General features: G+C 37.4%; 1 protein-coding gene across 5 annotated transcripts in view; it reads right to left on the bottom strand.

Annotated features, from left to right (window-relative positions):
- The window catches only part of PPA1 (inorganic pyrophosphatase 1), a 36,683-nt gene that overhangs the window by 16,389 nt on the left and 5,479 nt on the right, over positions 1-14,815 (bottom strand). For all 5 annotated transcript variants that reach the window (XM_058543273.1, XM_058543271.1, XM_058543269.1 and 2 more), the window contains 4 exons: positions 6,083-6,136; positions 5,112-5,231; positions 2,991-3,077; positions 1,761-1,887 (listed from right to left, as the gene is read on the bottom strand). In XM_058543273.1, the coding sequence (XP_058399256.1) occupies positions 1,761-1,887; positions 2,991-3,077; positions 5,112-5,231; positions 6,083-6,136 (388 nt within the window). The remainder of the gene's footprint in view (positions 1-1,760; positions 1,888-2,990; positions 3,078-5,111; positions 5,232-6,082; positions 6,137-14,815) is intronic.

Genomic DNA, 14,815 nt, shown 5'->3' with positions numbered 1-14,815 from the left:
ATGTTCATTGCAGCATTATTCACCATAGCCAAGAAGTGGAAGCAACCTAAGTGTCTCTCGACAGACGATTGGATTAAGAAAATGTGGTATATATATACAATGGAATACTACTCAGCCATAAAAAAAGACAAAATCGTCCTATTTGCAACAACATGGATGGGCCTGGAGCATATTATGTTAAGTGAAATAAGCCAGAAAGAGAAAGACAAACACTGTATGACCTCACTCATATGTGGAATATAAACCAACACATGGACAGAGAAAACTGGACTGTGGTTACCAGGGGCAGTGGGGGTGGGGGTGGGGGGTGGGGGGGTGGGCACAAGGGGTGAAGGGAGTCATATATATGGTGATGGACAAACAAAAATGTACAACCCAAAATTTCACAATGTTAGAAACCATTAAAACATCAATAAAAAAAAATATATATATATATGCCCACACAAAACCTGGTACAGCAATGTGCATACCAGCATTATTCCTAATAGCCAAAAACAACCTAAATGTCTATCAACAGATGAATGGATAAATAAAATGGTATATATCCATATAATGGAATGTAATTCAACCATAAAAAGGAATGAGTACTGATACATGTTAGAACACAGATGAACCTAGAAAACATTATGCTAAGTAAAAGAAACCAGACCCAAAAGACCACCTATTTTACAATTCCGTGTATATGAAATATCCAGAATAGGCAAATTAGAGACAGAAAGCAGATTAGCAGTTGCCAGGGCCTGAGAGGAGGAGGGAATAAGGAGTGACTGCTTAGAGGTACGGAGTTTCCCTTTGGAGTGATGAAAATGTCCTGGAACTAGATAGCAGTGATGGCTGCACAACACTGTGAATGTACCAAATACCACATACGCTTTAAAATAGTTAAAATTGTGAATTTCACCACCAAAAACAAAAGGAATGAAATACTGATACATGTTACAATGTGGATGAACTTTGAAAATATTATGCTCAGTGAAAGAAGCCAGACATATCACCATATGATCCCACTTATGTGACATGTTCAGAATAGGCAAATCCATAGAGACCGACACTAGATTAGTGGTTGCCAGGGACTGAGGGAAGTGGAGATAGGGAGCAACTGCTAATGGATACGGGGTTTCCTGTTGGAGTGGTGAAAATGTTCCAGAATTAGATAGTGGTGATGGATGTACACAACCTAGTGAATACATTAAAATTCACAGAATTGGGCAGGCCCCGTGGCTTAGTGGTTAAGTGTGCGCGCTCCACTGCTGGCGGCCCGGGTTTGGATCCTGGGCGCGCACCAATGCACCACTTCTCCGGCCATGCTGAGGCCGCGTCCCACATACAGCAACTAGAAGGATGTGCAGCTATGACATACAACTATCTACTGGGGCTTTGGGCGGGGGGGGGGGGGGGGGGGGGGGGGAATTCACAGAACTGTATACTTTAAAATGGTGAATTTTATGGTGTGTATATTATATCTCAATTACAGAAGATTTTTAAAAAAATAGAGCAACTGATTGCTAGTATAGTATGTACAGAAGGAAAGGAAAAAACAGGAAACACAAACTACCAGATTTTTCTTTCCTGGAATGAAAGAGAAAGTTTACTTAGTTAATTACTGAAGTTCAGGAGTAGAAATAACAGTGCTTTGTCAGGTTTTGCTCCTTCATTCTTGAACAGCTGGAAGGACATGCTTACAATCCTGTCATTACAGGTTAAGGTTGGTGATGCGTAAGGTTTAGGTATAAAGACTCAGACTCTTCATATTTCCTTACCGTTATAATTGGCTGCGTCAGGATCATCCACATTAATAGCAATGACTTTCCAGTCGGTTTCCCCTTCATCAATCATAGCCAAGATGCCCAGAACTTTCACTGTGATTATTTCACCTCTTGCACATACCTGAGAATCAATAATCACAGTCAGGCCAATACTACAGAATGAAAGTTTGGAAGAAAGTTTAACTTGGTAGATAATAGGAAATAAGGAAGATGTGAAGTTTCTGTAAACTTACCTTAAGATTGTTTCTTTAAGCAATTTTTAAAAAGCGAAATAAGTAAATGCACATCAGTCTTATCAAAATTGAAAATAGGTAGCCCTTATTACGTCTAGGTCCTAGGAAAATCAGTAACACAGTTCAGGGTAATTAATGTTTTTTGAACTGCCATTGATTGTACCAAAGAATAAATGCTCCATAATTTGTTTCAAACACATATTTAAATGTGCTTTCTTTACTTTTTATTTTACAGACGCCCCTGAGTTGGCAAGTCATACAATGACTTAACCTTATGACTTAAAAAACTGAATGACATTACAGCAACTAGAAGGATGTGCAACTATGACATACAACTATCTACTGGGGCTTTGGGGAAAAAAAGGAGGAGGACTGGCAATAGATGTTAGCTCAGAGCTGGTCTTCCTCAGCAAAAAGAGGAGGATTAGCATGGATGTTAGCTCAGGTTTGATCTTCCTCACACACACACAAAAAAAAACTGAATAACAACTTTTCAGTTGTTTACTATTTCCCTGAGCCTGAAAAAGACCATAAAGAAATATAACTATAGTCAGAATCTTAGAGCAATCCTATTTGACAGGGGAATCCCTACCATAAATCACCAGCTCATGAGGTTATTTGGCGTGGGTCAATTCAGTGACCACTCTAAATCACTGGGCAAGGTTTGTCTTGTATTGCGATGAAATTTGCCTCCTAGTACTTTTCACCTGTTGACTAGTTGTCTGCCTTCTAAAGCAATGCAGAACACATTCACTTCTTCCACAGATATGTATAGCCATACAGGTATATATACACATTTTTTTCTAGAGTAGGTTTAAATGTACAAATTATAATATACAAATGCTTAGATAAAATGGAAGCTTTTAATTTATCACCCAAAGAGACATCAATATTTCACTAATATTCATATATTTTACTCACAATATTTTTTAAAGTATGATCTTATTATATTTCATTAATATCATCTTAACACTAAAAATATTTCCATTACCTTGCTTCCAATTTCACACACATCAATTGGGTCATTGTCACCACAACAGCCAGTGTGTTTGTCATTGTGTCCTGGGTCTTCCCAAGTCTTAAAAAAAAAAAAAAAAAAAAAGGCTTAGAATTTATCATTCTTATACATGCTACTGACAAAGTGGATCATGTTGACATTAAAAGATAACATCCCATGAGCCTTTCTGCGAGAATATGAATCTTCAGCTATTTTTTCCTCATTTTTAAGAAACTCTTTATTCACGTCTAAGAATCATAACTACAGAGAATTTTAATTAAATGCTAGGGCTCCTATCATGCATATAATGCTAAACTAAATTTAAGCTTTAAAACTGATAATGATCCTATTTAAAACAAAAACCAACCACCTAATAACTGAGACAACAGGCAAACACAAATATAGACCCAAATACTTACTGAAAAAATATACAAAAAGAAAAGTGCTTTGATGAACTCTTTGTACTTACTATCTTCTACTAACTAGATTTTCTTTAAAATAAATTTCCAAAGCCGAGGTAAGCAGGCAGTAATACTACAATGGAAATGATGTGTACTGAGGGTCAAAATGTCATCACTGACCAGGAGCCAAGTTGAAAAGTTTAATCAGGATCTTCCGAAGCTTTCTTTCCTGCTAAATTGCAAGACAGAGTCCTTGCAGAGCATCTCACAAACCAGTGGATGATCTGTGCTTGCCCAGAACTTAAGTTTAAAACAGAGCTGTTGTTTTGGTTCTTTTCTCCCCCAATCCAGAACATGTTACTTGGATTTGCTTGCCTACTAAGCCAGAGAGTAAAGGCAAAAAGATAAAAGTGAAGGGGGATACAGAAGACCGGACCCAACAAAGCCAAATCAAGCCTCCAAAAGAATAAGGATTTCAGCAATGCCTTCCCAGGGGCACGGAGGCCAAATACCAAATCAACTGAAGTACAAGGTGAAGTGCTATAATTAAGGCAGACAAACGACTTTGTGATTTCCCAATAAGCTAGATGAGTTTGACCTGTTTTGGTAACTTAGAGATTTCTTCACACTAGATTCCACTTAAGAGACTTAATGTTAATAAAAACAAACCATTTATCAACAGGAAAATAAGTTAAATATTTCATGTAAAAATCATAAGTCCACAGTATTAGCCTAGCAAAACCAGAATTAAATATCCATCATTTACTCATAAAAGACATGATTCTAGGGCCGGCCCTGTAGCTTAGCGGTTAAGTGCATGCGCTCCGCTGTTGGCGGCCCGGGTTCGGATCCCGGGCGTGTACCGACGCACCACTACTCCAGCCATACTGAGGCCGCGTCCCACATACAGCAACTAGAAGGATGTGCAGCTATGACATACAACTATCTACTGGGGCTTTGGGGGAAAAAATAAAAAAATAAATAAAATTATAAGAAAATAAAAGACATGATTCTAGTGATTCTTCATTCAAACATGATACAAAAACGTACTACACACACTGGCACTGTGCTGGGGATAAACTGGTAAACAATGCCAATATCCCCCTCCTCAAAGGACTGACTATTTAGGAAAATAGAATCCCATTATTACTTTACCACAAAGAGCTTGGCTTAAAGAAGGAGGAATGACTTTTAAATAAAAGTCAACAGCTGCAAGAACTGACATGTGCCAGGTTACCAAGTGCTTTATTGCTCACAGTAACCAGATGAGCTAAGCCCTATTAATATCTCAGGCGAGACACTAATGTCACAGGGAGGAAGAAACAGGCAAGTCAGATAAGCCAGGAAATGGCAGACTCGAGATGTGAACCTTAGTGTCTGGTGCCAAAGTCAGTGCTTTTCACCACTGGCTTATATTGTCTCTCTCAATAGATGTGCCACTCATTCTGCAAAGAAAGAGCTTTTATAGTTTATAACCAGTCCATATAGAAAAATAAATATTTCAGAAAAGATCAAACTTTCAAATGTGAATTTAAACACTGTAAATATTTACCTTTGTTTATCTTGAAAATAAGTTATTCAGAGAAATATTAAAATGAGTTAATTACCCCTTATGCTTTTTAAATCTACTATAGCAAAAACTTTTTGAAGGTGTTTAAATTTTTTTTTTTTAATAACAGCAAGGTTAACTTTTTAGCCTTGCACAGAGACATACCTGAGGGATGGCACCATAGTTCCAGATATATCCTTTATAAGGGAACAAATTCGCAACATAACGGAGTTTTCCTTTCTTCACATCTTGTTTAATTGGGTTTAAAGGGTCCTTTGTAGCAATCTAAAATAAAAAATTTCAAATCATTGTATATTTGGATGTGAAATAATTTTCAAACAAGGATTTGAGGAATAAATTATGGACTGAATCTCCCCTAATTCCACTTTAATGATATATTTTACCCCCAACAGTTTTATAATTTGAAAATAAAAGTTTCTCCATAACCAGCCTTTAAGTGGAAAACTTATTTGAGGTATACACGAACTATCAAGAAGGGAAAAAGAACACTTGCTAATTTCAGAAAGCACAACCTAAAATTAGCTGGAATAAATCCTAACATTTGAGAAATAAAAGTACTAAAATTTTTATTAAGGGCAAAATAAATATTACCCAACTTCAGCTTTCCATTAAACATTTAAAATTATTCAAATATTTGAGTGTCTGTTACATCCAAAGTGTGCTTACTGTCAAAAAGCTTAAGTGATATAAAATATGAATAAATATCCATAACATAAAGCCAAATATGTTAGGTGTCATCAGAAATTTACAAAATGCAATAAATTCCAATAAGATCACTTGTGGCTGGGGTGACTAAGGAAAGCCTGTTGACTCTGTGGAGGAGTCAGTGAGGCACTTACAAAGACAGAGGAGAAAAAGGTAATTCTAGGCTTTGGGAACGCAAGAAGCAAAAGTGTGGGGAAGGAAAGTCTGTAGCATATTTGCAAATAGAAATGCTTGAGTTTAGATGGAGCACTGAAGGACAACTGGCAGGTAATGGGAGATATAAATGGAAAATAGATTGGGACTAGACAACAGAAAACCTTGGACTTCAGCTGTTTAACCTTTGAGCAAATCAGTGTGGCTAGATCAAAACTAATATCCTATGTCTGACCTCAACATAAGATGAAACATACCTCCATTTTTGCATTAGACCAGCGTGGTACTTCAACCACCATGTGGAACACATCCTGAAAAACACAGGGAAAGGGAGATGGTCACAGGAGCTAATTAGTTCTCTTACTTCAGTGAGCACGCCCTGGTTCCAGAGTTAAACTGTTCATGGTATCCCATCTTTGAGGTCAATGGACTTTCAACAAAATGCATTAAAATAGAAGACAGATTGATGGATGGAGAGATAAAGCAAATAAAGCAAAACAGTCACTGTAGAATCAATGTGGTGGGTATACGGTTGTCCACTGTAATTCTTCAAACTGTTCTGTATGTTTTAAATTTTTCATTTCATAATAAAATGTTGGTGGGGGAGGAGAATGTTTCTATAAAGAAACAGTTTTTAAACATAACAGAACTTATCTCTCTGAGGAAGGCCATCTTCAAAGCAATCATCTCCAAAGGCTGTTCATTTCCTGCAGTGACACTGCAATTACTCACAATGTGTGTGTGTGTGTGTGTGTGTGTGTGTGTGTGTGAGAGAGGAAGATCAGCCCTGTGCTAACATCTGCCACTCCTCTTTTTTTTTTTTTTTTTTGCTGAGGAAGACTGGCCCTGAGCTAACATGGGTGCCCATCTTCCTCCACTTTATATGGGACGCAGCCACAGCATGGCTTGCCAAGTGGTGCGTCGCTCGCACTTAACCACTTGCGCCACCAGGCCGGCCCCACTCACAAAGTTTTTGGGTTTTCTATTTCAGAGGTGGTTTATAAGACAAACCCCAAATCAGTTTAAATACTTTGTCATACTTTAGTTTTTAGTCTCAAACAAAATTAATCAGCTCGATTACCCACATTATCCTTCCAATTTGGCTGTTTTTTAAAATCAAATACTCTTCAAAAGGATAAGAAGTTTGACACTGGAGATAAAATAATATGTTCCAGGGGCCGGCCCCTGGCTTAGCGGTTAAGTGCACGCGCTCCACTACTGGCAGCCCAGGTTCGGATCCCAGGCGCGCACCGACGCACCACTTCTCCAGCCATGCTGAGGCTACGTCCCACATACAGCAACTAGAAGGATGTGCAACTATGTGCAACTATCTGCTGGGGCTGTGGGGAGAAAAAAGGAGGAGGATTGGCAATAGATGTTAGCTCAGAGCCGGTCTTCCTCAGCAAAAAAAAAAAAAAGAGGAGGATTAGCACGGATGTTAGCTCAGGGCTGATCTTCCTCACAAAAATACATAAATAAATAAATAAAATGAAAGATCTGTGTGTCTGCGATACAAGAACCAGTCAGGGCTGTAGAAGTTTTCAGCAGCAATACCTTAAAGGTTCACAAGATGGAGCTGTTACTACATGAAAGATTGAGAAGCAAAAACCAACGAGAGTGGTTGTTAATTTTTTTAAATATTACAAAATGAATAAATTGCCTCCAAAAAAAAAAAGAGTAGCAAATAGAGCTGAAATCACTAATTCGAAGTTTGGAAACTATATTGAACACTGTAATGGAATTAAATGATAAATACATATAGATCCTCAAAACTACATTACGTAATATTACAAACCTGCATAACTAATGGAAAGCAAAAAAAAAAAAAAGAAAAACAACATCATAGGAAAGAAAATATCTTCCAGAAAATGTAAGATAACTCTACTGCGAACAGGAGCACTCCAAAAGCCCGGAGGTTTGGTGCTTTTTAGAAATTAGCTGGGCCAAAAAGAGAAAGAACTATGCTGCAAGCCTAGAGCCAATTCATTCATTTTTCAACAGATATTTATTGTGCACAACCGTTTTGCGCCAGACACTTTTCTAGGTGCTGAAGACTAGCAGTGAACAGATTAAAAGCTTTTTTGACTCCCTAAAAGTTGGATCCCCAACCAGGTCGTTTCAGCTGGTAGGCCCCAGGCTACAGCTTGGGGTCCGCAAACCTACGAGCGAGACTAGTCAGTAAAAGGAACATGTAGCACATTTTCAAGGGTATGTAGACGCTGTAGTGGTTACTGTATCTTTTTTTAAAGCAATGAATTTGTAGTACCTTTTAGTCATTATTTTCTCCATCAATTATTATCACAACAGAGGATGTTTTCTAAATATTTTGATATAAACAAGGGGGGGGTTCTCATTCTTTAGCAGGAAGGACTAAAAAACAGTTTATTTCTCCTAGACACCATGGCTACAGTTCAGGAGGTTGCCACTAGGCGAACAGTGATCCTTAGGATTTTCAGGGCAACCAATATGAGAAATTTAGCCAACTACTCCATTGCTAGAAACTCTTTTACTGTTGATTATGCATTACGCATTCTAATTGCAACTCCTGTGCACTGTTGGTAGGAATGTAAAATGGTATATAACTGCTGTGGAAAACAGTATGGTGGTTCCTCAAAAAATTAAAAACAGAATTACCACATGATCCAGCAATTCCACTTCTGGGTAAATATACCCCTAAAAACTGAAAGCAGGGTCTTGAAGAGATATTTGTACACCCATATTCATATCAGTATTATTCACAATAGCTAAAATGTAGAAGCAACCCAAGTGTCCATCGAAGGATGAATGAATACATAAAATGTGGTATATACATACAACGGAATATTATTCAGCCTTAAAAAGGAAGGAAATTTTGACATATGCTACAACATGGATGAACTCTGAGGACATTATGCTAAGTGAAATAAGCCAGTCACAAAAAGACAAATACTGTATGATTCCACCTACATGAGGTACCTAGAGAAGTTAAATTCATAGAAACAGAAAGCAGAAGGGTGGTTACCAAGGGACAGGGGAGGAGGAAATGGGGAGTTACTATTGACTGCGTATAGAGCTTCAGGTTTGCAAGATGAAAAGAGTTCTAGAGAAGGGTAGTGATGGTTGCACAATAATATGAATGTACTTAATACCACTGAACTGTACAATTAAAAATAGTTAACATGGCAAATTTTATGTTATGTGTATTTTACAATTAAAAAATTGGAAAAACTTTTGCATTCTAATATTTCCAATGTTTATGCATTTAAAATACTGAGACAAGATTTTAGGAAATTTAGTATCACCCAGTTACAAATTCATGCCTTCTTTCTTTAATCCCAACTGGTTTCAACTATTACTTAGCTCAATCCTGGATTTATTGTCTTATTATCTCCATCGTTAGGACTTCTCAGAACTCTGTTCTCCACTCCTACTATGCTTTCTAAGTTCTAAGTCCCTGTTCTGGCATCAAGCTCTCAGCTCCCTGTTTACAGTTTCAGAGAAAGGAAAGATGATGTCAGTATCCCTAGTAGGATGATTCTGACAAGCCTGGAGGAGGCAGGGGAAAGTCCAACTATAGCTTTAGTTCTCACTTCCCAAAGTCAGAAAGATAAAATAACATAACAATCAGTCTTACTTCCCAGATTTATAATCAGTTCATCAATAAGACAAGAATGTTAATGTTAAAGATGTCCAGATTCTGAGATTGGAAACTTAAGTCTAAATTATATCACTCCATTAATCAAAAAGATTTAAAATAAAATTGTTTTAGGTATAGAAGAAATGTCACCTATATCTTGATTAGGCTTTTAACTTCATTGATCCAACAGGAATACTAAAGTAGTACAGTGATCATAAGTCTTATCTCCAAACTGGTTAGTTTTCTTGTGGATCAAGTCAGTAGTCTGACAGGGTGTTTATTCACGAATAGGCTCTGGCTATGTGGTGGGCTATTATTACTAATGTAGCTTAGTAGGTGTAGAGGGAACATGCTCTTAATTTAATTACTTCCGATCTCTGAATCTTAGTAGTAAACTTAAATGCATCTTTAATGGGAGCTTTATGAACACCTCATGACATGATCTGTTTCCAACACTGGATCTAAAGCCTAGGGAACATAACATGCTCTACTGCAAAATTACATAAGTGGCTTAAATTAGCATTTTCAAGTTGATTAGTCATGTGTTTCTCTAGATAACTTCAGAAATTAAGTGAATACCAGACTTAGGGAAAAATTCAAATCATCCCGAGTCCATCATCCTTTATTTTTCTGTTTTGCAATAAAATTTGGAGAAAAATAGTGGTGGTAGAGAGGATTTTCTTCTAAATTCATCTAGCAATTAGACATAAAGCAAGAAGCTAATAAACAAGGGTAGCTTGTCTTTTTTTTGTTTGTTTTTTTAACTTCTAGAGAAGTTTTAGAGTATAAAATCTCTATTAGAAGAGCTCACATAATTAATAAGGAAAGGCTTCACCCTCATAAAGGTGCTTTTGAAAAGGTATAGCATATTTCATCATTTCTAAGAATATTATGCTTCATTAAGTGTTCACCTAGTGACAATGGCTCTTAAACCCTTAGTTTTAAGTTTTGGCTTCAAAATCAGTTTTGTGATTACAAAATATACTAAGTTGAAAGTAAATGGGTTCCTCCTTGTGCAATGTTGGTGGGAATGTAAATTGGTGCAGCCACTACGGAAAACAGTATGGAGATTTCTCAAAACACTAAAAATAGAACTACCATATGATTCAGCAATCCCACTTCTGGGTATATATCCAAAAGAAATTAAATCAGAACCTCAAAGAGATATCTGCATGACCATGTTCATTGCAGCATTAGTCACAATAGCCAAGATATGGAAACAACCTAAGTGTCCATCAACAGATGAATGGATAAGGAAGATGTGATACACACACACACTGGAATATTATTCAGCCTTAGAAAAGAAGGAAATCCTGCCATATGTGACAACATGGATAAACGTGGAGGCTATTATGCTGAGTGAAATAAATCAGACAGAGAAAGACAAATACTATATGATCTCATTTATAACGTGAAATCTAAAAAAGTCGAATTCATAGAAACAGACTGTAGAATGGTGGTTGCCAGGGAGTAGGGGAAACGGGGAGATGTTGGTTAAAGGGTACAAACTTTCAGTTATAAGATGATTAAGTTCTGGAGATCTGATGCACAGCATAGTTCTATGAAATTTGCTAAGAGAGTAATCTTAAGCGGTCTCACCACACATACACACACACACGGTAAATATGTGAGGTGATGGAGAGGTTAATTAGCTTGATTGGGGGGATCACTGCACAATGTATACATACATCAAAACACCACATTGTACATCTTAAATAAATACAATGATTATTTGTTAATCATACCTCAATAAAGCTGAAATAAATTTTAAAAAAATTTTTTGTGTGTGAGGAAGATCAGCCCTGTGCTAACATCTGCCAACTCTCCTCTTTTTTTTTTGCTGAGGAAGACTGGCCCTGGGCTAACATCCGTGCCCATCTTCCTCCACTTTATATGGGACGCGGCCACTGCATGGTTCGCCAAGCGGTGTGTCACTGCGCGCCCGGGATCCAAACCTGCGAACCCCGGGCCGCCGCAGCGGAGCACGCGCACTTAACTGCTTGCGCCACCCGGCTGGCCCCAAAAAAATTTTTTTAAAAAGAAAAAGTAAATGGGTTCCTGAATTATTTCACCAACAAAAGTCTATTTGAGAAGCTGACAGAAAGAAATATGAGGACCAAAGTTCACACTGTGTGCCCTTTATTCATTTAGAATTGTAACTTTGCAAAAGAAAACCTGATCTATACCAAAACAAATTTGCTCAATGAATAGTGTTACGATTCCGGGGGGAGACAGTTAACCTATTACATTTTTCAAACCAACACCTTTCAGTGATACTCATTTGTTTTCCAATCACACAGATTTTCTACTCATAGCAGTTCCAACAAAGTCTTGTATTTGGTAATACATACTGCCATATGTACCTATAGAAAGTAATAAAACTTAATTGACATGTCTTAACTAAGAAAAAGCGCCTATTGTTTCCCCTCAGAGGAGCTCTAAGATGACTAAATTTTGAAAACAGATATTCTAACCACAATCTGTTTACTTTCTTCTCTTTATAAAAATCAAGCAAAATAGTGCATTTCCAGCTGTCAAACTCTTCTATTATTTCCAACGACTAGGAATTTTGACCATAGACCCTTTCTGCAAAAGAGGCACATTTACACCAAACTGCAATTTCAGCGAGTTCACAGAACATCAGAAACCCATCGATGGGCATTCCAGGGCCGTGGGGCCACCAAGAACCCTGGACTAGAAGACTTTATAGCCTTCCCAAAGGAAGAAAGTTATTATTTACTTCCTTTGAATTCTAAGCTAAAAAAAAAAAATTACATCTTTTTTTCATCATTATCAAAGAGATATTTACTATAGAAAATTTGGAAAACACAAAAAAGCACAAAGTACCATCCACCCCACATACATAACCATAATCACTCAAAGCAGTATAGCTCAGTGGTTAAGACCACAAGTTCTGAGCCAGAATGCCTGGGTTTAAATCCTGCCACCATCGCTTATGAGTTCCAGTTGGTGATCCTGGACAATGGGGTTAATAAAAGAATCTAGCTTAGAGAATGGCATGATGGCTAAATGAGATAATCCACATAAGGGTTTGGCCTAGTGCCTAAGGAAGTATTCAATAAATATTAACAATATTTTTTGACTTTTTTTTATTAGCATGATCTCTAATGAAACTTCATCAATAAGCTTCAGCAATAATACATACAGAACCGTGGGACATCAGTGTAGAATATAATTTAAACACCCACTAAGACTAACAGTGCTCAGAGGTAAAGTAACTTGCTCAATATGCCAAAACCAGTAAGTGGTGAAACCAGGACTAAAATCCAGATTTCTCCCTCCTAATTCAGTGATCTTTACTCTATAAAACAGAGCCCCAAAAGGCTTCAGAAATAACCAGTCATTGTGGTCAACGTCATCATCCTATTTTTATCTTCTTGGTTATTTTGTATTGAGACTTTACTATAAGCCAGGCATCATGGCTGCACATCATACACATCTTGAATCATCGCAACTTTACCTTTTTGACAAAACTGATAAACCACAGAAATTATGGTTAGAATATCTGCTTTCAAATTTAGTCACCTTAAAGCTCATCTGAGAGGAACAAACAGGAGCTTATTCTTAGCCATGACATGTCAATTATGTTCGCTTTCAGTTTTCATCTATGTTCCCAGTTCTACCTTTGGTTTAGAAAATGCAAAACCAAAAGATAAAACAAAAACCTCCAGAAAACCCAACCATTCTATATATATATAAAGTTGGAGAAGACCAACAGTGTTTAATTAATTTAGTAACATTTCAAAAACTTCCATTTATGGAACTGCCTGTAAAAAGACAGAAAATTCAAAACGAAGCAACCGTGTAAGGAAGTGAGCTATATAAAAAGCACCCACTTGAGCAGTGCATCTTCTCTAAAAGTTTCAGGTACAGTGAGACAGTCTCTTTAAACAGTTAAGAATGACACACAACTGCAGAAAATATTCTGTTAAACTCCTGAAGCATCAACCTATTTGATTAGAAGCTTGATTTTTTTTTTTTTTTTTTTAAAGAGGAAACATAGCTCCATATTTATGTCCTCCCAACGGTCACCTGAAAAAACAAAAGGCCTACATTGTTAGAACTAGTATTTAACATCAGAGTTTAAGCTATAGAATAGAAAAATACCAAACTTCTAAAATTAAAATACCAAGTCATGATATTTGAGCACTTTAAGATTTAGAAAAAGCTTGAATCTACCCACTGTTCCACAGTTGATGCTGTGTTCTGGATTTTTAAAATTTGTTCTCTCTGAAGTTTTACATTGGAAGACACTCTGAGCTACAGGTGTTTTTATATTTGATCCCAAAATAGACCCAGAGCAAAAGACAACCCTACAATTAAAAAAAAAAAAAATCCAGGGCCGCCCAGCGGTGCAAGCACTTAAACGCTTGCCCTACGCTGCAGTGGCCCGGGGTTCGCAGGTTTGGATCCCGGCGTGCCCCAACGCACCGCTTGTCAAGCCATGCTGTGGCGGCGTCCCATATAAAGTAGAGGAAGATGGGCACGGATGTTAGCTCAGGGCCAATCTTCCTCGCCAAAAAAAAAAAAAAAAGAGGAGGATTGGCACCAGATGTTAGCTCGGGGCGGGTCTTCCTCACAAAAACAAACAAAAAAATCCAGTGAGTCTCTGCCTTTGCCTTCTTCCACCTAATGGATTTGGAAATAATCCAAGCAGGGTATCTGAGTCACAAGGATTTCCAGAATTAGCTGGATTGATTACCTAATAGCATATATACCAAATCGAATGCTCTCCACACTGAAAGATCCTAATGTGGAGTAGCATATAAGCCTTTGGGCATTTTTCCTTAGTAGAGCTGAGTTGTTTTAAAGGTACATTCCCTCACTATCACCCCTCAAATGACCGATCATATTAGGGATAAAGTCTATGGCCACACACAAAATTATTTATGTAAACTTAATCACATTGGAATTTTTAAAAACCATCCTCTTTTCTAACTAATGGAATTAATCAGATCTTTTATTTAGGCTGTAACCCAAAATAATTTCTGTGTAACACACCTTCATTTGTGTTTTGTATAAACTAAACTTCCTTAAAAACAAAAGAACTCGTTCCTGCCTCTCAGGCAGGAATCTTTAGTGCTGAAGTTCACTGAGGTCTGGACTGCTGGTGAAATCCAGAGTTGCTGCAAGAGTTTGTGCTTTTGAGCCAGCCCAGGGTCTTCATTTGAGTAACCCCAGATTACAGACACAACCAGTTCCGTACACAACTTTTAGAGTAATCTAAGTGAACACGTTTTACACAACACCAAAAGGTAGTTTCAGTTTTCTGTTTGGGGGTAACTTGAAGCAGCAATAAGATTAGACACCACAACTGCTATGATCATTCCGGTCCCTGGCTAGAAATATTGTC

This window comes from Diceros bicornis, chromosome 6 (assembly GCF_020826845.1).
Source record: "Diceros bicornis minor isolate mBicDic1 chromosome 6, mDicBic1.mat.cur, whole genome shotgun sequence".
In the NCBI taxonomy this organism is placed as follows: Eukaryota; Metazoa; Chordata; class Mammalia; order Perissodactyla; family Rhinocerotidae; genus Diceros; species Diceros bicornis.
Note: the sequence above shows the minus strand (reverse complement) of the source record. Positions and strands in the feature narration are given on the sequence as shown.